Source organism: Delphinus delphis, chromosome 16 (genome assembly GCF_949987515.2).
Source record: "Delphinus delphis chromosome 16, mDelDel1.2, whole genome shotgun sequence".
NCBI classification, from domain to species: domain Eukaryota; kingdom Metazoa; phylum Chordata; class Mammalia; order Artiodactyla; family Delphinidae; genus Delphinus; species Delphinus delphis.
The window spans coordinates 60,814,611-60,841,001 of NC_082698.1; the positions used below are offsets into that span (position 1 = coordinate 60,814,611).

Genomic DNA, 26,391 nt, shown 5'->3' on the forward strand with positions numbered 1-26,391 from the left:
TCCTTCACTGACGGGCAGGCCGACATGCTGTTGCTCGAGTGAGGAAATTAAAATTTGATGCAATAATCCCAAATAAGAAGGATTTTATTAGGTAATATATACACTTTAGATGAGGCATGCTGACCTGATACACTGATAGAGGGAGGCGTAACATGCTGGGAGCTGCAGATAAAAAGGGGGAGTGAGGGAGAGTGGGCGAGGGTCCGGATGGAGGCGCTGGGCCAGCAGAGGCAGGGCCGGGGATGGGGGACTCCTGGGTCCTCCGGCCTGGGGGACTGATCAGGCCATGGAGCTCCTCTACCCTGGCCTGGCCGGGAAAGTGCTGCGTTAAATCAGGGCTCCACACTGTAAAGGGACATGGAGGGCCCAGATCAAGGCACGGAAACGGATTAGAAGCCTGGAAAAATCAGGCTTAGGGTGTATGGGAAGCTGTGCAAGGGACGCGGTGAACTTTCAAGACTGGAGGCAGGGAGGCCAGAGGTGTGTGGACACGGAGGCGATTCTGTGGGCGCTGGGAGAGTCCGAATCTCCCAACTTACTTCCTTGTCTGGCTTGCCCACGCCTGGTCATGACCCAAGAGGCAGGACTCAGACCTGCTCCCTGGGAGCCCCCCAGACATTGGCTTTAGTGGCCTTGCGGAGCCAAAGGGACAACCCTGGCAAGGCAAAGAGATATCAAGGTCCCTCATCCTGAGGAAGAACCATGTCAGATGTCAAGAAACCGAGCATAAGGAGCGCGGGAGACAAGGGGAGAAAGGGTCCCGTTTGCCTGTTCTGAGGAGTCATCCTAGCAGGGGCCCGTGGAATCATCGGGAAAGCGTGGCTTAGCACAGGGCCCTGCACACAGCAGGGGCTTAATGAACATCTAGAGGATGAGTAAAAGAATGAAAAATGGAACGGATGGCTGGACGAACTCAGAAATCTGCAGATCCGAAAGGAACACCTGTAGTAATAGCTACATTTAGTATTACTCTGCTACGATACAGGGATGCCAGGAGAGACAAGACAAACTGAAGGTCTCGGACGCTACTCACACCAACACCCCTCTTGCTGAGCACCGAGACACTGAAATGAGGTTGAAGCTGGGACCCCCAGCCCAATCCCAACACATAACCGTGGCGTTCTAACGTCTGTTAATGCCGGCACTGCTGGGTGCTTCGATCTCTAAAACCCCCAGGCTAGGGAGGCACAATTGAGACAGCTGTAGCCCGGTTCCCCGAAGAGGAAGAGGTCTGGAAGTCGTGTGATTTGGCCAAGCAAGTACCTGGCAGTACAGCGACCTGCTCCGAGACCCCTGGCTGCCCAGCCACCATCACGTCCTCACTTCAATCGACAAGCTGGCTTTGCCCATATTGCCTGCATTCAGCCCTGAGCACGATGCCCTGGGAGGCCTGTGGGAGGTTCCCACAGGTCCCAAAGACTCAGCCACCTTGGTGACCAGGAGCCCCAAAGTAACCCACTTACACGTCGGTGAACGTTACAGGTGTGGCTACAATTCAGTGGGAAGTCATGCAGCGTAAGGAGGGTGAACTCCAGCAGAGCTGAGGGGAGAGGGATGTCTATGCCTGGGCCAGTGAGGAGGAAGCCAGGAAAAAATTCCAAGAAAGGTCGTCAGTGAGCTGGGAACCAACAGATGGGTGGACTTGGGGTTGGTGACCAGAGCAGGCACAAAGGGTGATGAGGATGACAGGATAGCGAGAGGGCTGGTCTGACCAGGGCATTTGTTTGTTTGTTTGTTCGTTCGTTCGTTCATTCATTCACTCATTCCAAAAACACTTCCTGAGCACCCACGGTGCGCTATGCTCACAGCAGACCCCATTCTTGCCGCGCTACTCTCGCGGTCCAGCAAAGCAGCCGAGGGTGAGTGAGCCGTGCAGGAGCATCGAGCACTAAGAAGGGACGGCCAGGGGCTGGGGGCAGATGCAAGCGCCCACCTCGTCTGAAAGGTCAGGGAGGAGAATATGAGTGCTTATTAGCAAAGAGGTTTTGGGGGAGGCAGCCTACAGTCTTGAAAGCCCAAGCACTTGCTGTCCATGGACCACCAAGAAAGAGACGGCTGGGGTGGGGACATTCAGATGTCTCCCTCTGCCCTCGAAGCAGCTTCAGACACCTGCAACAGGAGGCCAACTTGTTCGTCAGACCCTCCAGCCCACAAGCGGCCCCAAGAAGTGGATACCCCCTCACACCTGGAGCCTGCAGTATGGTGCTTGGAGGAGGCCGATGGTCGGGACAGACCATGGTCCCAAACTCGGGGGGCAGGCTTCCTGGTCTGTGGTGGTCCAGGAGCATGGCCTGCACTCCGGTGGGGGGAGCCTGCCTCCCACTTGTACCCAACTCTGAGAGCCTGTGCAGACACGCACGTGGGGCGCTGAACAGCCACACGTTCAGGTGTGTGCCCCCCTTGGCTCTCAAAGCTGCGTCTTTCCTCTAAGCACGTGTAGTTCCCTCAGAAGGAGGGGCACAGTTTTCTTTCCACAGAGCTGTTCCCCGAGCTGCATGTCCAGGGGTTGTGTTTGCCCGAGGAGCCACCTTTTTCCAATTCATCAGCCCACAGCGGGTGCTCTATTCTAGTCTGTACGAAAGCAGGGATGGCTACCGGACGAGGGACGCCTAGTACTGCCTGCCTGGCCCACAGTTGAGCAAAGTTGCCCACCCACAGCCCCTGCCCGGGGGCAGCGGCATGCTTTGTCTCTAAGACCCCCAGTCACAGCTGACAACCATGGTGGAAACATGGCCCACGGGCAGCCAATCTACAGGCTGGCTGGCGACCTCTGACCTTGTGACATGGCACAAAATCACACCATGGCCAGGCTTCCCTGGTGGCGCAGTGGTTAAGAATCCCCCTGCCAATGCAGGGGACACGGGTTCGAGCCCTGGTCCGGGAAGATCCCACATGCCACGGAGCAACTAAGCCCGTGCACCACAACTACTGAGTCTGCGCGTCACAACTACTGAAGCCCGCGCGCTTAGAGCCCGTGCTCCACAACAAGAGAAACCACTGCAATGAGAAGCCCACACACCACAACGAAGAGTAGCCCCTGCTTGCTGCAACTAGAGAAAGCTCGCGTGCAGCAACGAAGATCCAACGCAGACAAAAAAAAAAAAAATCAGACCACGGCCAATCAGGTGCCTCTCCTGCACACGTGGCCCTGGGAAACCCAAAGTCTGGGCAGTCAGAAGGGCAGCCGGAGCTGTGAGTTCTCAGGGAAGAGCCAAGCCTAGGAAGACCTGTGGGGCGGATGGCAGGTAGCCGCCACCTTGGGCAGTGATGGCTGGCTGAGAGAGGCAGATTGACTGACTGACACGTGGGGGGCATGGCTGAGCCCCACTGATGTTTTGGGGAGCCTGGCTGAGTCCGCATTTGCTCTCCAGCCCAGGCTGGATTTTCCACGGGCATCCCCATCATCTCATGTAAATCCTTCTGAACTGCTGCCCTTCGCTTGCACTAGCCAGTCTTTGCTCTTTGCCACTCAGAGCCCTCCAGGGATGAAGTGAGAGAACGAGGAGGTGGGGTGTGGTATAAGAGGGGATTGGGTTTTCACTGTGCTGGGCCACCCATCACTGCCATGCATAGGGGTTTGGGGGAGTAGGAAACGCCAAGGAGCCCATCCCACCAAACAGGGCCCCCATCCCTACCAGAGGTGCAGAGGGAAGTCTCACAAGGGCCAGGGAGGGTCTTACCAGAGGAGAATGCTCATAGACGTTGGTGCTGTAAGGCAGGTTGATGAAGATGGGGTCCATGTCCTGGACGTCTGTGATGATGATGGCCAAGTTGGCCAGGGTGGACAGAGGCCTGGTCTTGTCTTGATCCTTAGAGAACAAAGAATACGCAGCCTTAGGTTAAGTGATGTTGTGGGCATGCACACACATGGACACACACACATGACACCCACGTGCACAAACACGTGTGCACATGCGTACACATGTATTCCCACACTCCCCCAGGGAAGGGCATTAGCACACGGAGCTCAGGAACTCTAAGAACCTTCAGTGATCTCTGACCTGTGCAGGAAAACACAAACAGGGTCCCCAAGGCCTAGTGGAAGGCGGCTTATCCACTGTCACAAAGCAGGCCTGGGGTAGAGCCGCATCTCTGGCCCCGCCCAGCCTAGGCCTGACTGCCCTTGGGGTAAAGCGACGGTGCTGCCCTTAGCTCCTTCTCTGGATTCAGTCAGGGGCCACTGCCCCCTCCATGCCCACTTCCTGCCCCCTCTCATCCAAGGGCAGCAAGGGAATTGACTAGGGTGGGGGTTCCTCAGAAGAAAGGCCCTTTGACCACAGAGGGCGCTACTCCGGAACCTGTATCCCTGCTCCACACGCTGGGTTTACCGGTCAAGCAACTTTTCCTTTAGAACCAGTAGGGGGCGCTCCAGGGCCTGTGACATTTGTGGGACTCTGGGAAGGAATCCTGAGAGGTCATGCAGGCCATGTGGCCAGGCAGGCAATGTTTAAACCCTCCTAGCTGGAAATGTGGTCCTGTGAAAGCTCACCAAGAAAGGAAACCCCAAACCCATCTTCTATTCCCCTAAACGTGATAAACTGCTTAAATAGCTGCTGCTACTGAATCACGATAGCCAGCAAGAACAGAAACTACATGCTGAAGAGATTATATACCAGGCTCTGTACTATACACTTCACTTGCTTTTGTAGGTATTATGTGCCCATTACGCAGATTTAACAGAGACTCAGAGAGGTTAAGTAACTTGCCCCGAGTCACACATCTGGTAAGTGTATAGCCAGGACTCAAACTCAGGTCCTTTTGACATAAAAACTTGCTCTGTCTGGATCTGGGGCCCTAATATCAGCCCAGGTGCTAACTTGCTGGGTCACCTCGAATAAGTTCTCTCCCCTTTTGGAGTCTCAACTTCCTCTTCTGTGAGATGAAGGGACACCCGGAACGACCTCTATGGACTCTAGGCCTTGTAAATTCTCCGGTTTGGGGTTTGAGGAGGGACTGTCCTTGGGTTAGATCTCCCTTGGTCTGTCTGGGGTGAAGTGAATGATGCAAGGCGTTCCCCATGTTACAGCAAGCCTAGTGCCTGCTCCGGCCCTCCAGAGACACAGCTGCTGAGCCTTCGAGGAGAAGGAAGGGCTGGCTGGCCTACGAGTCCTCAGGGGCAGCCGGGGAGAGGATGGAGGGGCTTTGGGGATGGGTCGTGGGTGCAGCAAGGGAGGGGAGAGTCTGGAGGCAGGGGGAGCTGGGCCCCTCGGACCACAGGGGAGACAGCCTCCCAGCCTCCAAGATGATGGGGCTCACAGTCCAGGCTTGGGGACCACCATGGTGAGAGCTCTCAGCTAGGCCCTGGAATGACCACTAGGCAGATAGGACCAGAGGGTGAAGCCTGGCAGGAAGTCGTTTGAACTCTGGGGCCGGGACGCCAGTGGTTCTGATTTGCCATTACCAGGCTTCTGTGGGCTGCTGGCTTTGTCCAGCGTGGCACCTGCCCTTCCTGTCCCACACCTGTGGCTGCAGCCCTGCTCCTGCCACGGATGCGCCCGTCCAGCCCGCCCTGGACTCCACGGCTGGGGAAAGGGGATGGCAGTGGGCACAGGTGGCCGAGCAGGCACCTGGCCAGGCTTCCAGCTGTCACTCTGCCACCTACAGCTCTCAGCAGCGTGTTCCCAGGGGAGTCCCACATTTCCCCACCCGCTACCCACCCAGTAGTGGCTGGGGACCCGCACTGCTCCCTGCAGTGCCACACAGGAGAATCTCCTTGAGGAAATGCCCAGAGGCCAAGGGCACAGTGTCAGCCCTGAGAGGGGCTTGTGCATCAGGTGGGGGAGCCGTCAAGACCCAAGGGAGTTCTAGGGCCCCTCCTCTCCCGCTGCTTCAAGGCCTGATCTCTGGAAGATTAATGGCAATTTAACTGCACTCACCATCCTAGCTTGAGGCTAGGCCTCTTCACAGGCCTGGCCACCCAGATTCGTGCCTGTGGCCAGCTCTGCTCTCTTCCCCACTGGCCCAAAGCCATTTTTATGGTAGATGGAAAATATCCCACAGGGACGAGTTCATAGTGAGAAAGATAGCAAGCATCTGTGCATTTCTGGGCCCAGGTGTGTGCAAATGGAGAGTGGCGGGTGTGCAAGGCACTGCGGGAGGGCACAGGCGTGTCCAAAGAGTGGATTCTGGTCTTGCAAGCGCCCTTGGTCCCAGAAGTCAGTCTTCCGAATAGCAGCACACACGTCCTCCCGGGCAACTACCACTTAAGCAGGGGAGAAGGAAGGAATGTGGGTGCCATCAGCAGTGGCCTCCCCAGGGGCCGCTGGACCAGGTACAAAGGAAAAGTTTGCATTTCCTGGTTTGGGGGGCCTCTCTGGATCTTGTCCAATCCTGGGGGAACGCCATCTTTCAAACTGGACCCTGGACCCAATCCAGTGTGTCTTCCCCTGGGCTCTGGCCCCATGTCACTGCAAGTGGAGCCCCAGCGCTACTGGAAGCCCCCTCGCAGTGACATGGGGCCAGGTGGTGGATGCTGTGTGCCAGGCTGATGGGTCCTGGAGGGTCAAGAGGGACTCCTGTGATTTGTTTCACTGTTAACCTGAGCTTTGTAAACAGAAATCTAAGGGACAGCAGGCCGGCTCACCCTGCTGCCGGCTGAAGGCTCCAGGAGCAGGGAAGAGGGGCGTGCAGGGGAGGAACCCTACTGAGGGTGTGGCCTGCCTGGCCCCCAGGCCCTTGAGAACAGCTGGCAACAGTGTCCAAGCAGCAGTGATGTTCTGGAAACTCAGAGACTCCTGACCATGGGGGTAGTGGACTAGGGGGGTCAGACCACCCGGGTTTGGGTTCCTGCTGCCCACTACTTATCAGCTTGTGAGTCTCAACAGTGTCAGCTATAAAATGGGACAGTTATTGCTCTCCCACCGCCCTCTCCTGACTAACTCATCCTGGAATTCCCAGGACTCAGCACGGTGCTTGGTGCAGACGGGTGCTCTCTTCTGTGTAAGAATCGCCACTCTAGAGCAGTGGCTAGTTTGCTTGGACCCTCTGGCCCCTGCATGTTGGGTGGTGTCAGGACACAGCTGGGTTGACACCTCTGTCCTGTGTCCCACAGAGTGAGAGGACACCCTGCACTAGGAATGCCCCACGGGGTTACCAGTGCAGGCACTGGAGTCCAGCTGCTGGGTGACTGTGGGCAAGTCACGGAATTGCTCCTGTGCCTCGATTTCCTCATCTGTAAAATGGGTCCTTTAACTTTTATGACATAGGGCTGTTGTGAGGTTTAATGGAGACAATCCATTTGAGTGCTCTGCACAGCACCAGGGACATAGCACGGACCCTCAGTAACATCAGCTGTTGTTGATCACCAGCATCACCATTATAAGCCTTGACTAGCAGAGAACGAGGTTGACGTTCTGTGCTCCCTTTGAGGGTGGGAAGAGGCTGACATCTGGTTGTCTGGGCCCCCGGTGCCGGGACTCACCGTGGCATTGACGGTGAGCTGGTAGGCCTGCGTGGTCTCGTAGTCCAGCTCCTGGATCACTGTGACAATGCCACGTGCACTGTCGATGGCAAAGAACGGGGAGGGGGGCTGAAAGGAGAAGAGGACGCTGCCGCCTGCACCCAGGTCGGGGTCTGTGGCATTCACGATGAAGATGGGCGTCCCCACTGGCGTGTCCTGGGGGTGAAAAAAGCAAATAAAAGGGTGAGCTGGAGCTTGGAGCAGCTGCCTCCGTCAGTGACTATTCCCCCAAAGCCCATTAACCATGGCCCTCCAGCCAGCCAGACCTGCGGCTTTATCATTTTTATTCTAAGAGGGTTCAGAGGAATTTAAAATGCACCATCTATTTTTTTTCCCTTTTTTTGATGGCCTCCTGGTGGCTGTAACAGCACCAGTTCCAAAGATGATCTGCTCGTCCTGGAGTTCCGGATGAGGGTCTTTTGGTCCCCAACCCCCTGTTTCTTGGCGGTTCTGCTTTCACTGTTAGGTGCCCCTTGGCTGCCCAAGCCTCAGGCACGGGCTGCTCTGGAGGGCAGCCAGGAGTCTGCGTATTGGAGGTTTCAAGGGCAGGGAGCGGGGAGATAAGTGATATGGGGATGTGGCAGAGAGTCTGGGGACTTTGCCTGGCTCACAGAGATTACCTGGTTTGCCCATGGTTGGGGCATCCACCTGCCATGCCTGGGCCATGGCAGCCTATAACCAGAGAGGCCCACAAAGCCTGCTCAAACATCACCACCTCCTGGGATCCTTCCATGATTCCCTCTGCTACACACTGTGTATAGACAGACCCCTGCCCCTTTCTGACTTGGGGTTTCTGGTTAAATGTAACTTCTTCATGGAGGCCTTCCAGACCCTTAAGCCAGGTCAGCCCCTACCACGCCCCCAACCCCTGCCACTATTTATACTCAGAGTCCCACAGCACCCTGGAATGGTTCATCACCCAGAATTCTTCTGTAATTCTCCGGCCAGTGCCTGTCTCCATCATAGCACATGTGCTCCATGGAAGCCTTAGGGTTCTATCTGCCTTGCCCAGCACGGTGCCTGGCGCATGGCAGGTGTCCAGTAAATACCCTTTATGAAGACATGAACGAATCCCTATGACAGCATTTAGCACTTTTTATTCTAAGTATCTGCGTATTTGCATCCTCTGCCCAACTGTCAGCTCTCATCACCGCCGCGCCCACCACAATGCCTGGCATGTAAGTCATGACTGCAAAATTCTGCGTGAGTAAATTTATTCCTAACTTAGTGAGCTCTGGACACATCTGAAGACAGGCAACTTAACGAGGCTCTGCCCAGAGACAGAAAGGAAGAAACAATCCTTGCTCCCGGTGACTGACTGACTGACTGTTATGTGCCATGTCTGTGCAGTAGGCTGTACCTGTCAGCTCTGTAACAAGCAGATTTCTAGGTGGTTGCTATTATCCCACTTTTGAAAAGGAAGTTGAGGCTCAGAGAGGTTAGGTAACTCACCCAAGTCACACAGCTAGGCAGTGGCAGAGAAGGCCTTGAATTCAGGTGCAGTTAATGCTAAGCCTATGCTCTTAAGCTCTGTTCTAAACACGTCTCTAAACCTCGATGGCGGTTCTTTCCCTAACTCTTCTGCACGGTGCTGAGGTCACCTGCCAGCATGGGTGGTACCCTCCAGCCAGGAGTGAGGGATTGGACTGAAAGTTCCCTGAGGGCAGAGACAACATTCCTAGTCCTCTGGGATCTTTTTACACTGGGACAAATGACTGGGTCCCTTCTGACACCTGCAGGGCTCCTTCCAAGGAGGGCATTCATATTACTGCCCCCTCTCCCTGCTGCTGGCCATGACCTGGGCCCTGGGTCACTACCTTGAGAAGCTTCTCTCTTTGGGGACCACTCTCGGGTACACTGTCAGCCCTTCCCCAGGACTGGCTGCTGGAAGCAAGGGTGTTCTCTGCAAGGCCCCTAGTCAGTCTGGAAAGGGCCTCCAGAGGACAATGTCATGAAGTTGCCATTGTTTCTCTCTGAGTGTGCTGCCCCTCCCCCGTCAGGCAAGTGTCAGCCTGAACGGACAGGCTCAGATCCTGTCCTTCTCCAACCAGCAGTAAGGACCAGGGCAGATGGGCAAGGACCCTCTCCTCCATACCATCCACGATGCCCCAGTGCCCTTCTGCACGGGACACGGGCCCCCGCGGTCCTGCGCTTTCTCCCCCTCCGCACTTCAGTTCCTGGCAGGCGCCGCATCCTGGCCTTTTGGCTAAGATCACGTGTAGTTTCTTTTCTCATCAGCTTACTATTTCCTGGCAGGTAGAGCTATTTGTACTTCTCCAACCCAGCAGGCTCCCTTACACTTCTGAGTTCCTGAACCTGCTCTGCCTTTGCTAGGTCTGCCCTACCCATCTCAGTGGCTTGGAAAACAGATGCTCTCTCTCCCTCCAAAAGAGCATCAAGTATACAAGGGGGTAGACTGGACAAGTGCTAGGATTTCAGGGATAGAAAGACCTCTGTTGAAACCCGAGCCTCACTGTGTGTCTTTGGGCTAGTTACTTAATCTCTCTGATCCTTAGTCCCCTCTCTGTAAATCGAAGTTAATAATATCTCATAGGGTTAATGTGAAGAGTACTCGAGCTCATGAGTGTAAACTTCCCAGCACATAATAAGTGCTTAGAAGATGGCAGTTGTAATTTTATTGCCTGAATGCCTTCTAGAGGATGGCAGACAAGAACACCTTCAAGGGTAGGGCAGGGAGGCATAAAGAAACACGATGACTATTAATGCTACTGCACTGGGCATTCCCTGTTTGCAATCCCCAGATCTACTGAGTACCCTGCTCTGCCATGACACCACCCCGCCCCGCCTCCCCCACCCAGGGCGGCCTCAGTGGACTGCATTCCTAGACTCCCTTGCAGGCTGGCTTCTGCCAACGGGAGGGGCTGGTAGGAGCTCAGAGTTTGGGGAGGAGACAGGAGGAGAAAGAGTTTGGGGCATCACTTCCCCAATCCCTCTAGCTCCAACCCAGCAGCCTCTCCTCCCTGGCCCCAGTTTTCAGTGCGCTCCAGCCCCTCCCCTTGCCCCTCCAGCCCTAGGAGTAGAAAGAGCTTCCCATCGCTGCTAGTCTCTGGTGCCTTAACGTCCCTTCATGTCCCCCTAGGTCTGCGCCCCCTCTGGAAGTTGTCTCTTCACCGAAATGCCTTTATCAAAACTATCCGAGATGAACTGTTTCCTGGGGGACCCTGATGGACCCAGGTACTCTGCAAGGACCTACCCCGAGCCACCACGTGCAAAAACTGTACTCCTCGGGTGCTGGGCTCAGCGAAGCCAGCCTCCACCCCAACATGCCACCACGGCGGCACTGGTCTCGAGGAGGTCTTTATGAGGTTCTCAGCTAACCTACAGCTCTCTCTCTTCCCCCCGCCCCCATCTCTAGGTCCAACATGCACATCGCAGGAGTGCCGACATCAGCCCCCAGCTCCAGAACAAAGCACGCCGTCGAAGCCTGTAGTTCCTGCCACGAGAGGGATGGACATGTTCCGATTTCAGAGTGACCAGCCCCCTGTGAGGCAGCGAGACAGCACTTCACGTGGAGCTAGTGCCCAGAGGAGAGGGACGGCTCCTGCGAGAACATCAGCTCTCCAGCCCCCTGCCTCAGGGAGGAGAGGGTATTTCACCCATCCATACCGAATGGTCCAGGGTGAAGGCTGTGATCAGAGGATTTAAGAGCAAGGTCCAAGAAGACAGGAAAACGGGGAAAATAAGGGATGGTCCTGTGTCCGACCTTCTTGGATTATGTTTCATGCCCTGCAGTGAAAACCTATTCAATTTCTGCCTAACTTAGAAATGGTTTTAAATAGGCCTGGCAAAGAGCTGGGAGGGGTGGGATCTGAGGCAGGGGTGGGAGGGGTGCTTGGAGGCCAAGGAAGTTCCTGAGCACGAAGGCCAGGCCTGACCACACACCCCTCAGGGACGGCTTGAATGCAGAAGCTGGAAGGAACCTTGGAGATTAGCCAGCCTAGTCTCCCATTTCATAGATGGGAAAAGTGAGGGGATGCGCTTCCATGCTCTCCATCTCACAGGTGGTTAACGGCAGAGCTGTGACTGGAAACTGGGTGCTCTGACTCATATATAAGTGCTTTTCTCACCTCACCCGGAGACACCAACCACTGCCTCCCTGCCCACCCGCCTTCCGAGTAGAGATGCTCTTTATACCCGCAGCTCTGCTCAAAGGGATGGACCTAGGTGTTCATGTTTGTACCAAGTGGCTTCAGGCCCAGGCCACATGCGATTGGTCCAGGGGTAACCACCTGACTCAAGCGGGCCAATCAGATGGGGCCTTGGAAACTCAATCAGTTTTCTGTGGGGAACTGAAAAAAAGATTCTTGCTACCTGGTTGGGGTAGAGTGGGCACCATGACAGGCCGGAAGTCACACAGAAGCCACAGTTACAGGGTGTCAGAGGAAGCCCATCTGCAGTGAGAACGGAGCACGGTGAAGAAGAAAAGCAGAGACAAGGGTCTCTGAGGGCCTCCCTGGCCCCAGCCTTCACAGCCCCTGTCTGGCCCTCCCTTCCTGTCCCTGGCTGTGGTGCTGAGACACAGTCCACGCTGTCCTTCCTGTTGGTACCACTTGCTCACTCTGCCCTGCGTGGGTCTTGGCTCCTTGCCCCACTGGCACCCCCAGAACACATCCAGCCGCGGGCAATTCCTCCTCACCCCACAGCTCTGCCGCAGGCTAACCCTGCCCCTCGCCTGCTGGGATTTGGTCCCTTTAAGGCCCACAGCTGGGCCACAGAGAGCAAAGCTCATGGCCAGTACTGCTGACTGTTGAGGGCACAGGAAGTAATATGGGGAGAAAAAAGTGGCCTGGGTGAAGGAATGCCGGCTCCCTCTTCTTTCTAAGTGTCCCCAGACACTCCTTTTAACATGCAAATCCATCCAGGCCATTGAAATGATCAGCATGCATATGGGGTGGCAGGAGTGTGGGCTTGACACAATTAGCCAGGACAGGCCTGGAGGAGGATGCCCCAGAGAGCCAGTTTCTGCCTGCCTGGAGACAGGAGACCAGGGGGAAGGCGCCCCCTACCCCCTACAGTGTCTGGCCTTGGAGTTCAGGGTCTACAGAACCATAGCCAGGTGGGCCTGGGCTGTGCAGGCAGGGCCAAAAGGCCCATTTTGGCTGGTGGGGGGGGGCGTGCAGCCCCATTCTAGGGCAACTCTGGTTCCACCTTTTTGCTGGAAAGGAGCAGCTGGTCTTGGGAGGAAAGGCCCCACGGGGCGTGATTACTCCTGTTCCTAAAACAGGCCTCTTAGCGCACTTCTCTGTCCCAACTCTGCTTCCAGAGCCCCTTCTTCCACTGCATCCCCTGTCCAACCCCATCCTCTCCCTCACTGCTTCTGAGTCATTTCAAGGGAAATCTCCCCAGATGCACCGCCCACGCTGCCTGGGGTCCGGGGAGTGTGTTTAGGCATCATCCCCTGCAAATCCCTTGCCCCTGCTGGGCTGTCCCTCTCAGCGAGGGGCCCACTCCATGCAGGTCGCGTACAGGGCAGGCCCCTGCCTCTTCCAGCTCACATTTAAGCTCCACATCACTTCTGATGGACCTGCTGTAAATGGGCCACCCTGCGCAATTCAGAGACAAATAAATCTCTTTGCTGCTCTTGGGGTGACAAGGGAATAGACTCTGGCAAAGTTCTACCGTGCAAGAGATCTTGTTCGTTAATAACAATGAAAAATAGCTCACTTCTCAAACGCAGTGTGAGTCACGTTACACTCCGGGCTTCTACAGAGGTGGCTCAGGGTGCTCACTGGAACAGGTGGGGGGCGCACGGGCAGCGAGGCAGGAAGAGGGCCAGACAGAGAGGCAGAGCGCAGGACAGGGGACACAGAGATGGAGAGAGTGTAAAGCAAGGGGAAAGGAGACCAGGCGAAAGGCGGCAGGAAGACCACAGGGGGTCAAAGAAAAATAGGATGGGGTGATGAAAGGGGCTGAACTGGGGGCCAAAGGGAAATGGGCATGGGAGGGAGAGAGTTTGTGAGAGAAGAAAGAGGGAAGAAAGTTGGGGAGAAAGGAGAGGAAAACTTAAGGGAGCAAAAGACACATTACGGAGGAAAAGTTGTGAACAAAGGAAAAGAAGTATTATAAAAATTCAAAGCAGCAAGAGAAAGGAAGATGGGAAAAAGACAACAGCACGCCATACTCTCTCATCTTCGCAGTGCACTCTCCTTCCCCGCCCGTTAGATTTATTCTCAACCCTGGAACAAACCTCGGAACAAGCCCAACCGTTTCCACCATAGGTGCCACCTCTAAAGGCGTTATTAATATTTATGGAATGCTTGCTAGATGCTGCCACAGTCTTTAATATCTTATTATAAAGCCTGTTATAAAATGCATTAGTAATAAATTCCTGACAGATGGAGTTCCGACAAGGTGAGGGCGCCTCGGTGGCTCCGAGCTGGGAATAGACCCTCCAGGGCCAACCTGTGGCTCAGAGGCTGGGCTGCTGGTCCCTGAGGCAGGGCAGGGCAGGGATTCAACCCTTTATCCGTCAGCATGTTTACAAATTGTATCTCGTTACCTCCTTTTCCCTGATGGGGGAAATGGAAGCTCAGAGAAATGAAGCAACTTGTCCAAAGTCACACAGCTTGTAAGTGGTGGGAGAAGGATTCAAAATCAGGTCACCTCTGTGTCTCCAGACCTTGGGGACCCTGCAGATGAGGGTGGAAAGTGAGCTCAGGGCCCCTGCTCAAGCAGAAGTGGTTCATTTCCTCTGTGGAAGGGCTGGGGATGACAAGGGACCCAAAGATGGGAGATTCAGGTTGGCGGGATTAGAGAAGAGAGGGTTGGTGGGGAGCTTTAGCCCAAAGAGAATTTCAGAAGGAAGAAGGTATCTCAAAATTTGCATGCTTTCACTGGGGATAAGGAAATGGGCTCCCACTGTGACAAGAAGAATTAAAGTCATAAGTAGAGACCTTTCTGATGGCGGGGGGTAGGGGGGTGGGAGGGGTGGGGTGGTACCAGGGCAAAGTGGAGGCGCCTGTGCCTTGGTTTCCCCTGAATGCCAAAGAGGTGCTTTTTCACTTGTGACTCTGAAGCCAGGGGCCTCCTGGGGTGCTTGGGGAGGGTATGAAGTTTGGGAGGCTTTGTGGCATTCCAGCTTATGGGGGAGGGGAAGTGGGGTCTATGAGAGACGTGGGCTGTATTTCTTTCTCAAACGGGCAAGAAGGCACGTGTGGGCACCAGCTGAGAGCAGGGTCCAAGGAGAGAAGTGGTGCAGGGAAGAGAACCAGGAGAGGCTTCCGTGGATGCCTCAGGTGGCCCCATTCTGGTCGGGAGAGGGCACACGGTGTGTACACACACCCACACATGTACACAGTGCTCCAGCACCTCTCTCTGCAGAGGAGTCTAGAAGACATCATTTTACAACATCTCTTCTGTGGACCAGTGTCCGTTCTCTCTTGGGTGATGTGCACTGGACTCTAAAAGGTGTTGGGTCTGCTCTGAGTGCCAGGCAGACTGGCAGGTGGAGGTGCCAGCTCTGTGGGCAGGAGGGGCCCCAAAGGGCTGGGCCCCAAGTCCCACACACCCTCACACGGCTCGAGCACTTTCCCTGGGCTGGGCTGGCCTTCTCAGCTGTTCCGCATCTCCATGGAAGCAGTTCAGTGCTCTCCCGTCTCTGAGGCCCTGCTCCTTCTCAGCCTCTGGCTGTGGACCGCCTGTTCTGAATCCCAGGAAGACCTCCATCAAAGTGCCTACCTAACGCCCATCCTGACTTCCCAAGTTCCGCCAGTCTCTTCGCCTGCTGGAGTGATCCTGGACGTGCCCTTCTCTCCTGACTTTGACTCCTCATCAATCACCAGGGCCTGGCAGTTCTTCCTTCAACATTCCTCAAATCCTTCCCCTTCTCTTTGTGATTTACCTTGGCCACCTCCGAAGTCCTAGCACTGTCACTTGCACATAGAAGGCATTCAATAAATGTTTTAACAGAATCGGGACTTCCTGTTAAACATGGCAGATTAAACACCTCCATTGATTTCTGGTTTTGTCCCAACCCCCTCACCAAAATGACAATATGGAAATTAAAAAATGCATAAATCCATAAGGGCAAAAAGAATAGGAGAGGAGGTGACAACAGATGAGAGGTGCCAACAGAATCCTGGAAACAGATGGAACTGGAACCTGCCTTAGGAGAGATGGGAAAGCCGAAACTTAGGCCAGCACCTCAGAATCTTGGAAAAGCTCAGGAACTGGACACTTAAGGTGATGCTCAAAACAGGAAGACTGGCTACAAATCTTTAAGAAGAGTGATAAGACTCCCAGATGCCTTCCCCAACTCTTGCAGAAGATAGGAGGTTTGCTTTCTGGAGGGGCTGAGTTAGTTGGGCTCTGGACTCAGACTGGGAGCTGGACGAGGCAGCTGAAAACAGGGAGGTTAAGTGAAAAGCTGCATCTCCCCTCCACTCCCATCTCCAATCAGGCCTCTTTAGCCATTTAGCCTCCTGGAGACTGACAGCCAGGCAGGAGATAGGGAAAGTTGACCCAAGAGAAAACACAAGTATTAACATGTTGGAATTCCCACAAAAAAAATCCAGGTCCTCACCTAATCATCCCATAGTGAAGCCCACTGGTAAATAAGCAGTGCCCCTCCCTACCCTGTCCTAATACACACAGCAAGCTTCCAGGCAGGTAAATGTGAACTCACTCTTAAATATGAACAGACAACTAAAGGTCAAGTATACATTTGAGAAGAGCCTCTAATGTGAAAAACAGAGAGGAAAACAGTAAAAAGGAGTAACAACAATAAGTATCTTTAGCAAGCTTAGACAGACAACACAAGACAGCATCTTTGAAATAATCTTTCAAGAGGAAGAAAGAGCTAGTTGAAAGTAAAAAGTCAACAGAAGAGTTGGAAGATAAAGAAATTTCTCTAAAAGAAGGACAAAACTCAAAGAGATGGAAAATGGGGGAGAAGAAAATTAGTGTAGTTCAGAAGATTCAACACCTAATTAATAGGGGTTCCAGAGAGAGGAAACAGAGAAAAAGAAGGGGAGGAAATTATCCAAGAAGTAACATAAGAAAACTCCCAGATCTGAAGGACATGCTTCCAAATGGAAGGAGACCACACTATGTGTTCAGAAGACAGCTCCACACTGAAGCATAAAATGATGAAGTTTCAAAACACTGAGTATTAAAAAAAATCCTAGAAACTTTCAGAGAGAAAACAAAAGGCCACACTCAAAGTATCAAGAATCAAAATGGCATCAAAGTTCTTAACAGCCAGAACACAAAGGAAAAATGACTTCACATTATGAAGAAGACTATTTTCATTCTAGTGTTCTATACCCAGCCAAACTATCAACAAATATGACTGTAGAATAAACACATTTTTCAAAGTAAAAAAAAAAATCCCATGAATTCTTTTTCAGGAAATTACTGAAGGGTGTACTCCACCAAAATGAGGGCATAAACCAAGATAGAGGATAATAGGGAACCCATGTACCTGGACCTAATATATTAGATATCCTTAGGGTGAATGCCCTCTCCTCCCCCAGGCCTAACCTACATCAGGTCTCTTTAGCCATTCAGCTTCCAGAATAGCAAGCAAGCCAGAGCACAGTCAGTCCAGATTGAAGCAGGAGGATGAATGCTCCAGGGAGAATGTTGCCAAGAAAAATACAAACTGAATTAAAAAATCAATATTCTTTTAATACATTGAGAAGAGGTATTCAATTATGTCAGAATATTTAGGGATGAAAAAAATGATAGGTTCATAGAACACTAAGCAAGCAAACGAAAAAGAGGTAGTTATTAATTCTAGAGAAAACAAAAGAGGAAGTATAATTACAGAGGAAATATAATGACAGTACTGTACACTATGTGGCTCTGCTGTGAATAATATTTACGTGATTATAATGCTGTATACACTAAATGCTGTTTGAGCTAAGGGGAAGGATACAATTATGTTGGGAGGATGGGTGGAGCATATTAAGAGTGGTGTGTGTGTATGTGTGCGTGCAGCAAAGGTGAGGTAGAGGGTGGTGCAAAAGTGCAATTCTCATTCTTCACAGCTGAAAGGCGATAGATAGTATCTAAAACTGAAAAATTTATAAGCATGCAATTTGGAAATAAGAAGGTAACTAACAGAAATTGAACGAGGTTATCTCAGGATGGGAATCAGGAATGGGAAAGGATGAGGCAGGGCACTGCTATTTTTATTATAAGACTAGCTTCACTATTTGACTTTTAAGCTCATGCATATATGGCTGATAAAATTAATATAAAAATTGAAAAAAATCTCCCTATGGCTGAACCACTGCAGTGGCCTCCCCTCTTTCGTCCCTGCTCCCGTAACTAAGCCTGGAAAGTCACTGCCCTAAAGCACTGATCCACCCCCCTGATCTCATTTTCCTCCTCAAACACTATCACCAGCTCCTCTTTTCGGTCCAAGGCAAAAGCTCCTCCTGGGCCTTGAACGTCACCACAGTCTGATCAAAGCTTCCCTTTCCAAACTCATCTTTCATTTTTGCCCCATTGAGAACCTCTGCTTTAGTCAGACTGGTCTACACAGCAGCCCCCCAGAGCGCTGGTCTACCTTTGCTCGAGGAACCTGTGCCCTCTCCACAGGCATTCCTGCTGATAGCTCCCCTAGACAGCAGATGTCACCACCCAGCACAGGGAACTGATGCTCCCTCCCTTCCGGAAGAGGCCTGGCTGCCTGGGCTTTCTAGGCACACGTGCCCAGACTCAGGTTGAGACACCCTCTCCTGCCCACACTCCCAGGCTCTGCTTTGCAAAGGCGCTGGGTGTGCAAGACTAGGAGAAGCCTCAGCAGAGGGACATCTGGGACCTCCTTCCTTCTTCTCAGAAGTTTGGTTTTCAAAGCCAGGTAGGATATCCAAGTGTGAAATGGCCCCAGCTACCTTCTAATTCAGACATTAAGGAGATCCAGGTAATTTTTCTCAACCCCCCGACACACACAGCAGCACCCCTACCCCAGCCCAGCGACCTTCCTGCAGAATGAGTAACAGAAGGGTTTCGAGATCCACCCCCGCCCCACGTGCCACTTCCCTTGAGCTCCCACACTCCAGGGCTGTCCCTGCACCTGCCCCCCTGCAGCCAACCTCTACCCCTCTCGCCTGTGACCTGCAGGAGCTGAGGGAGGGACGTGCTGCAGCACCAGGCATGGTGCCTCCTGGACGGTGCACAGCTGGCAGAGCAGCCCAGCAGCTGGCTGAAGCAGGGGACAGGAAGGGCCGCGCTGGCGAGGCGGCCCCCGGGCCCACGCCAGCTCCAGTCCCCATGGCATGCTGCTTTCAACGGCGGCGGTACCACCCCCTTCCTCAGGGCTGGGCTCCCACCTCCCTCTCTATGGCATGGGAGGAGTAACGGCAGTGGAGGCCAGAATCCAGACCTCAGCTGTTCACTTTTACCCTCCCACCCTTCCCCAAACTGAGAAGGTAGTCGGACAGACTCCTGGGAGCCTCCCCTGCTCCCTCTCCCACAAGGGACTTGGAAACCAGCTTCTGGAGGCAGGAAAGGATCCATTCAGCGACGATTACCCCCCATGCACATTGGCCTGATTGGGGAAAAAAAAAACAGAAACAACTGTCCTCAAACTCTGGGTCACGTTCTGGCTTTCCAACAACGATCCGTGTGACTTCCTTCTCTGTTGCTACAGGACATCAATGCAAACATTTGATGCCTCAGTCTTCCCATCCAGGAAATGGGTACAGCAGTCCCTGCACTACCTTCCACACAGAGCTGCGAGGGAGATAAAATAAGTCATTCTGAAAAAATCAAAGCCCAAAACAAAATCTTTACAACCTTCTGCAGAAGCAGAAAATTCTAAGATAAAAAATTAGGGAAAGCTGTGATGTAACCTATAGAAGAGTCCTCTCTAAAAAGCTACCCTGGAGTCCAGAACCAGGGTCATCTGGGTTCCAGGACTCTGTCCCTGAGCCTCGGGGGCTGAGTCCAGGACAGAAACAGGGTTTGGCGGAGGCATGACGTGGCTGGTCTTGAGACTTAGTAGATTCTGGAAAGTGGCAACTGAGAGATGCATGGAGTTCCTTAGGATATTTTTTTAAAAAAGAAAAGGCGTTCCAGGGGTCTAGGGGACTGAGGACTTCCTGTGTGTCAGGCCCTGTTTTCAGCACTTTCCATGCATTATCTATCTTGTATGATCCTCCTGGCAGCTTGTGAAGCAGACAGAATTACTATCCCCATTCTCTGGATGTCCAAGGCCATGTGTACTAAGCAGGAAGCCTGGGATTTGCGCTCAGGCAGGCTGCACCAGGGCCCAAGCTCTTAACCACTGCGCTATGCTGTGCTCAGTGCTCAGTGAGCAAAGGGTACCAGGTCCAGAAAGCAGGGGGATGGCCAAGATGACCTTGAGAAATTGGGATCCTCTCATTCTGGCTAAGTGCCAGGGCCTACTAATGATGTTTAAAGGGGTTGCTACAGAATGACTTAGGCCATCTAGAGGTTCCAGGCTCAGGACTTTACAGGAGCCAGGCGTCACCAGGAGGGTGCTGGAAGGGGAGGCGTCAGTTATCAGGAGCTGCCACGTTCTTTCATTCATCGATCCCAGACACGTTTATGGAGCAACACAGTACAAGACTGCGTTGCCCACACTCACACTCTTTATCTTTCCAACAAAAAAAAACGGTTATGAGCAAGTGGTTATTTGTGGGGAAGAAAAGAGACGCAATAAAGGGAGGCTTTGAGGAAGCAAGAGCGAAAGGGAACGTTCTATATGAGTCCCAGCTCCACCCTTTATTTGCTGTGTGACTTTAGGGAAGTTAGGCAACCTCTCTGAGCCTCAGTTTCCTTATAGTTATAGATGGGCATAATAAGAAAACCTGTCCCATGGGACTCTTATAAGGCTTATGGGAGATAACACACAATAAGTGCTTAGTGCATAACACATGCTCAACAAACCTTAGGCTCTATCATAATGTTATTATCTCGTGGGGCAGGTGTAAGCGTCTATAAACTGTAAAGTGCTTTGTAAACGTTACTTCTGGTGGGAAGGCCTGGAAGGGGAGGGGATGCCTCTGAAGGCTGAGGTCCTTGCTCTGCTCTCAGCAGAGATAAAAGCCTCAGATGAGAGGCAGGGTTGGGGGGCTCTCTCTGTGGCACGCACCCCCATCTCTGTCCTAATGGAGTCCACTCAGTGTGCGGGGCCTCCAGTGCTGCCCTGAGCTCTCTGTGCACAGCTCCATGGCTCACAAATGAGGGTCCATCTCCATCTCCCAGCCCCAAATTCGTTCCCCCGCATAATGATGAATCATGGTAAACAAAATGAATATGCAAATCTCCTTAGGGTGGCCTTACATCTACGGAAGCTGAGGCTAACAAATGGATTCTGAATAAGAAGACAGCTCAAGTAATGCAACTTCTCCTGCTCATCTCTCCCCGTCCCCTGCCCCTTGGGCTCCACCCATCGGTGTGCCCCTTCGTCCCCAGATGGGTGTGCATTCTGAAGGGCCATGTGAAGAGGGCAGCAAAGGCCGGGGCAGGCAGGAGTAGTGGTCAAGTCCTGGTGTGGGTTTTGCCTCTCTGATACCCATGGCTACTGCTGCCGGCCCTTCAGCAGTAGGTGGTGTGATGTGATAAGTGGAACCTGTCACTTGGTGCCTGGGGGCTTAAAGGCAGACAGGCTGGGGGAGGCTGCAAACCAGGCTGCAGGGGAGCTGAGGGATGGTGAAGGCTGGAGAGAGGGGGCTTGGTGGGACCAGGACCCAGGCAGGGAGAGCACAGCTGCAGGAACTCACTGGGGCCGTGGGGTCTTGGGAAATGGTTTAATCTTCGATAAGTGGAGAGAGACTGGGAATATCATGGCGACGAAGGACTTTAGAAATCACCTCGTCCAGTGGTTCGCTCCTTGGCTGTGTATTAGAAAACCTGGGGAGCTTTTAAACAATATCAACGGCAGGGCTCACCCCAGCCTCTGTGCTTTTAAGTTCCCAGAGGAATTCTCACGTACAGCCTGGGGGGAGAAGCCCCGCCTTACCCAGTCGCCCTATTCTAGAGATGAGAAAGCTGAGACCCAAAGAGTGGAGGGGACCTGACTGAGGTCACATAGGTAGTCAGTGGTGGCAGACACCCACCTCAGTGCTTACTCCCTGACCTCCCCCTCCCTTGTCCTGGCAAGGATGGGAGGTGATTCCCTGAATATCCATCTTTCTTATCCTTCAGGTACAAGGAGCTCTGGGCCGGGGGACAGAAGACCTGGAATCAATGTGGTCTCCGTGGGACCCTGGACAAGTTACAAGCCTCTTTGGCCTTCAAGTCCTCATCTGTCAAATGAGGGAGTTGAAGCACATTATCTCCACATTCCCTTCCTGCTCTACAAGGGTATGACTGTTAAGTCCTTCCTGAAATCTAATCCAAGGCTCCCTTGCTACAAAGCCAGCCCCTTTGCTTCAGACTGTCTTCAGAAGATATAAAGGCAGCATGTACTGAATCAAAGATTGATAAAGGCATTTCTCTCTCCCTTTCCTTCTTTTCAGGGCGTTGCCCTCTATTGAGACACATAACACTCTCATGTGGACAGAACACAGGTTAAAATGCCCCACCGCTGGCGGTAAGTGTTTGCCCTGTGCTAGGACTGCAGAGCACAGCCCCTGAGAGTGGGTGACAAGCTGAGGAAGGACATTCTGGGAAGAACAAAGGGCACCAGGGGTCAGGAAGCCAGGGGCCTTGCACCCCTGCGGCTCTGTCTCATTAGCTCTCAAATGGTCCCGAAAGGGCGGGAAGATACTAAGACATCAGTGCAACCATCCCAGATGCCTGTCCTGCCCCCTCTTTCACTTCCATGTGACCTTGGGCAAGTAGTGAAACTCCTGGAGCCTCAGCTTCCTCATCTAGAAAATGGGTATGAAGTAATGATTATGAAACACTTAGCCCAGTGCCTGGCGCACAGTAATGGTGGCAGCAGCTCCCAGCAGTGTGACAAACCTCGTTATTACCAGGTAATGGCAGCCTCCCATTCTCTGCTTTGGTGGGGGTGACCCAGGGAGATCCACTCATCCAAGGAACACGCCTGGGGAGGGGGACAGTTCCCTGCTATGTTGTCCTTGAGAACGTTCCCATGACAGGGGTCCTGAGGTTTCTAAAGGCTGGGGTGGGGTGGAGCATCTGTTGCTACTGCTCTGGGGAGAGGGCTCCTCCGAGGGTATTGTCGGAGCAACAGGGGGGAAAGTCCAACTCTTTGGTCTACTGTGCATGGTAGACCAAGGGCCATGGACTCTGTCACTGGCCTTGGGGACAGCCAAAATCTTGGCACACAAAGACCACCAGACTGACCCCAAGACAAGATGGAGACCCAGAATCCCAGATGCATCCTGCTCGAAGGCAGTCCTAGGACAGCATGGCCTCATCTGTTAAGACCAGACTTGATCAAAAAGCAAACCAGCCTCCCTTTCCCTAACAGAACCCAGAGACGGCGCCTCCACACATGTCCTGGCTGGTTCAAGTCAATGACCAACCCGGTCAGGAAGTTCCAAGGGTCTCCCCAAGCCCCACCTGGAATTAAGAACGTGGAGTCCAATTTCTACCAAGAAACAGACTCCTCCCCAGCCGTCCTCCTCCTGGCCCCAGGGTGCCCAGTGCAGGTGGCTCTGAGGGTGCATTGGCCTTCCCCTAGGAAGTAGGAGAGACCATGGGTAGGAATTGCAGATGACTTTCATTAAGCGGGGTGCTAATACCATGAATTACAAATGAAACCCAGATGATGAGGACCCTGGCAGCCTTACCTCCGTTTGATATTAATTGGGCGACACTTTGTTTTAATGGTACATTAATTAATGCAGAATTTCGACGGAAGTCCACGTGACACTCACATTAATACAAATGAATTCATTACCATCGGTGTTATTACAAGAAATGACAAATAAATCTGTAACAGTGGGACCCTTCAAATAATGATCACGAATCATTAAGTTTGCCGCTCGTTTGTACTGCAAATACGTGTGTATGTTTGCTGCCGCGAATGTGCCTTTGCCTTTTGGTGGGGGAGGCAGCCGGGGGGGTGGCTGGCTCTGTGGTAGTGGAAGGGGAAACCTCTTCTAGGCTTTGCTGCATCTGCTTTTCCTCCCTTTCCCCCCCACCTCAACCCCCAGAGAATTCCACTTTCTCTCCCCAGAGCCCTCCCCCAGGCTCAGGACCCCCATGTCAGGAGTGTGATTGCAGTGGGCCCCCAAATCCAGCGCACCCCGTGTGCGCTCCCTGGCCCTGAGGATGGGTTGGTGGGGGAAGGAGCAACAGCAAGAGGGGGATCTTGGCTTAACGAGGTTGAAGGGGTGCAGCTATGGCCACTATTTGCTCTCCAGAGGTTTGCCTGGTCCGACTGGTATTAATGTTTCAGGCAGAGAGTTCAGGTGTTCATGGACCAGCACTGTGCTGGGGATTTCATCCACTTTCTCCTCTTCAGTGCTCACCATGGTCTTGGAGGCTTTAGCCCATTGTAAAGGGCAGGAAATAGGTTTAGAGAGTTTGAGCGAGGAGGGGCCAAGCTCGGGACTCAGCTCTGCCTTACTGCAAAGCTCCCAGCACACCAGCTCTTTCCAGGGAAAGAGGGCAGCTGCCACCTGCCTAGGATGGGTTAGCATCCAGATGGAGGCAAGGTATAGCCTGGATGAACCCAGCAGGTTGGTCCCAACTCTCCACCCCTCTGCTCAGTGCTTCATGTTGTTATCTCCCAGATCTTCCAGGAGTGAGAAAGAGGCCCCCAACAAGCTGGGTCTACATCTGTCACCCTGGTTGTCTCTCACAGCCTCTCAGCTCCCTGAAGTTGAGAGGAAGACCACTTTTGCTTCTAAAAGGCAATAAGTGAGGCCCCAGGAAACCACACTGGAAGAAAGTGTCAGACCAGCCTGGGTGAATCCGGCAGGTTTTGATCTGCCAATCGCTGGCACTCAGGCTGCCTCTCCTCCCCTCTGCACTCAGGGCAGACAGTGCCAAACGATCACAGAGCTCTTCCCCAGACTTGGCCGCAGGATTCCCAACCCAGTGCTCTAAGCAGAGTCTATCAATGGATTGGAGTTGGCACATGATTTGAAGGTTGTGTGCTATCCGTCTTTTAGAACAGCTTTCCCTGGAGAATTTTAACAAACGATCCAGTCTCCTCTGACAGGGATGCCCAAGAGCAGTTCAGCTCAGTGGCCAAGAGACTGGTTACATGGCCTCCCGGGATCCCTCTAAGCCAGAGAGTCTGGAGCTCCGTGAAGCAGCTGCTTCCTCCCCACCTATACGAACCAATAGGCCAGCCTTATCTCCACGTACAACAGCTTTCTGACCTTCGGCTAACGTGAAACAACATGGAAGTCAAATCCAATTCTTTCCTCCCTTGAGTCTTTGCTAATGTGGCCAAACTCTGCGGGCCCCTGCTCTATGACCTGCCCTCTGCCCTGGCCCCTGGAGTCCTAGTCCTCAGAGGTTAATGTCACTTGACTATCGGATGCTGTTTCAGAGGCCAGATCCTGGCTGACGAGCAGTGGGCTGTAGCCCATGGCTGGGTGTTTGGGGGGCTCCAGCCCCCTCTCCCGCCCATATTCTCCCCCATTCACACTGGTACTGAATGAACCAATTAATCACATAAGATTGTTAACTGTACTAATTATGCCAGCTCTTGAAACTTGTGGAACAATTATTTACTGTCTCTGCCTCACAAGCTATCAATTATGGTGATTGCAGGCAGGCTGTCACTTCCCTCCAGCCAGTGAAGAGGCGGCCTAGCCAGGCTCAGAGCTGGTTTCTCAAGGAGAACTCTCACAGGACTTTGTCTGAGCTGAGGCTACATCCAACAGATGTGGCAAAGGCAGCGGCCTCTTCAGGCCTTGCAATCTAATAAGGGGCAGTTCAACACTGATCTTAAATGAAGTCTTGGGCTTCCCTGGTGGTGCAGTAGTTGAGAATCCGCCTGCCAATGAAGGGGACACGGGTTCGAGACCTGGTCTGGGAAGATCCCATGTGCCACGGGGCAACTGGGCCTGTGAGCCACAACTACTGAGCCTGAGCGTCTGGAGCCTGTGGTCAAGAGAGGCCGTGACAGTGAGAGGCCCGCACACCGCAATGAAGAGTGGCCCCCGCTTGCCGCAACTAGAGAAAGCCCTCGCACAGAAACGAAGACCCAACACAGCCAAAAATAAATAAATAAAAAAATTTATTTAAAAAATTCCTTTAGATTAAAAGCTATATTAAAAAAAATGAAGTCTTCATTTTATAAAAGTAGTTCCCTTGTTCCCCCTAAAAGATGAAATGACAACCACTAAGTACTATCCTGGGGTTCGCACTACTTCCTTCTTCCTTGTGTCTCTGTGAGCAAATACATAGTGTATGCTCCTTGGCCAGACTTGACACACCCCCAGAAATCTGCAAGGAGGTTGCACATACTTATTATATTTTCCTCTGGTTCCCTAAGTCAGGGGCTCTATATTGCCTCTTCCCAGCCCACCTCAATGCCTGTCCCAGATTCTGCTTCCCCTGTTTTCCAGTACTCCCATTTGGAGAAGAGTTGGTACTTCTGACCAAGATCTTTGCTAAATGGAGGAAGAAATAGAAGGGAGATGTCTTCAGGCTTTGTCCATCCCACCTGGACTTTGAAATATTCCTGTCCTCCGAGGCCTCTGGACTTGAGCGCACAAACCCACAGGCCGTCACCACCCCACACACAGACACACTCTCCTCTTCCTGCCCCGTAACACCCCCACCCACGCCAGGATGACAGTGTGTGATGTGAGGCACGTGTGTAGCTGTTGGGTAAACATGTATTTATTCAGGCAAGCAGCAGGCCCCAGCGGGCTGTGCCTCCCGTCTCCTGGGCTCCCTCTGCCACCCCAGCCCTCCTGCTGCCCACACTGCTCGTCCCCAAGCGTCAGGGCAAAAAGCACTTAGAGCCAACGGCTGAGCCCAGATCTACTGTGGTGCCAAGAAGAACACTCCGTCACCATGCAGTTGACAGGCTGCAGGCAGGCTGGAGTGCGTGG

The 26,391-nt window shown here is 53.0% G+C and overlaps 1 protein-coding gene across 1 annotated transcript in view; it reads right to left on the reverse strand.

Moving 5' to 3' along the window:
* CDH23 (cadherin related 23) overlaps nucleotides 1–26,391 on the reverse strand; it is a 392,970-nt gene that overhangs the window by 263,151 nt on the left and 103,428 nt on the right. The window contains 2 exon segments of the mRNA XM_060034829.1: nucleotides 3,681–3,809; nucleotides 7,421–7,615. Of these exon segments, the coding sequence (XP_059890812.1) occupies nucleotides 3,681–3,809; nucleotides 7,421–7,615 (324 nt within the window).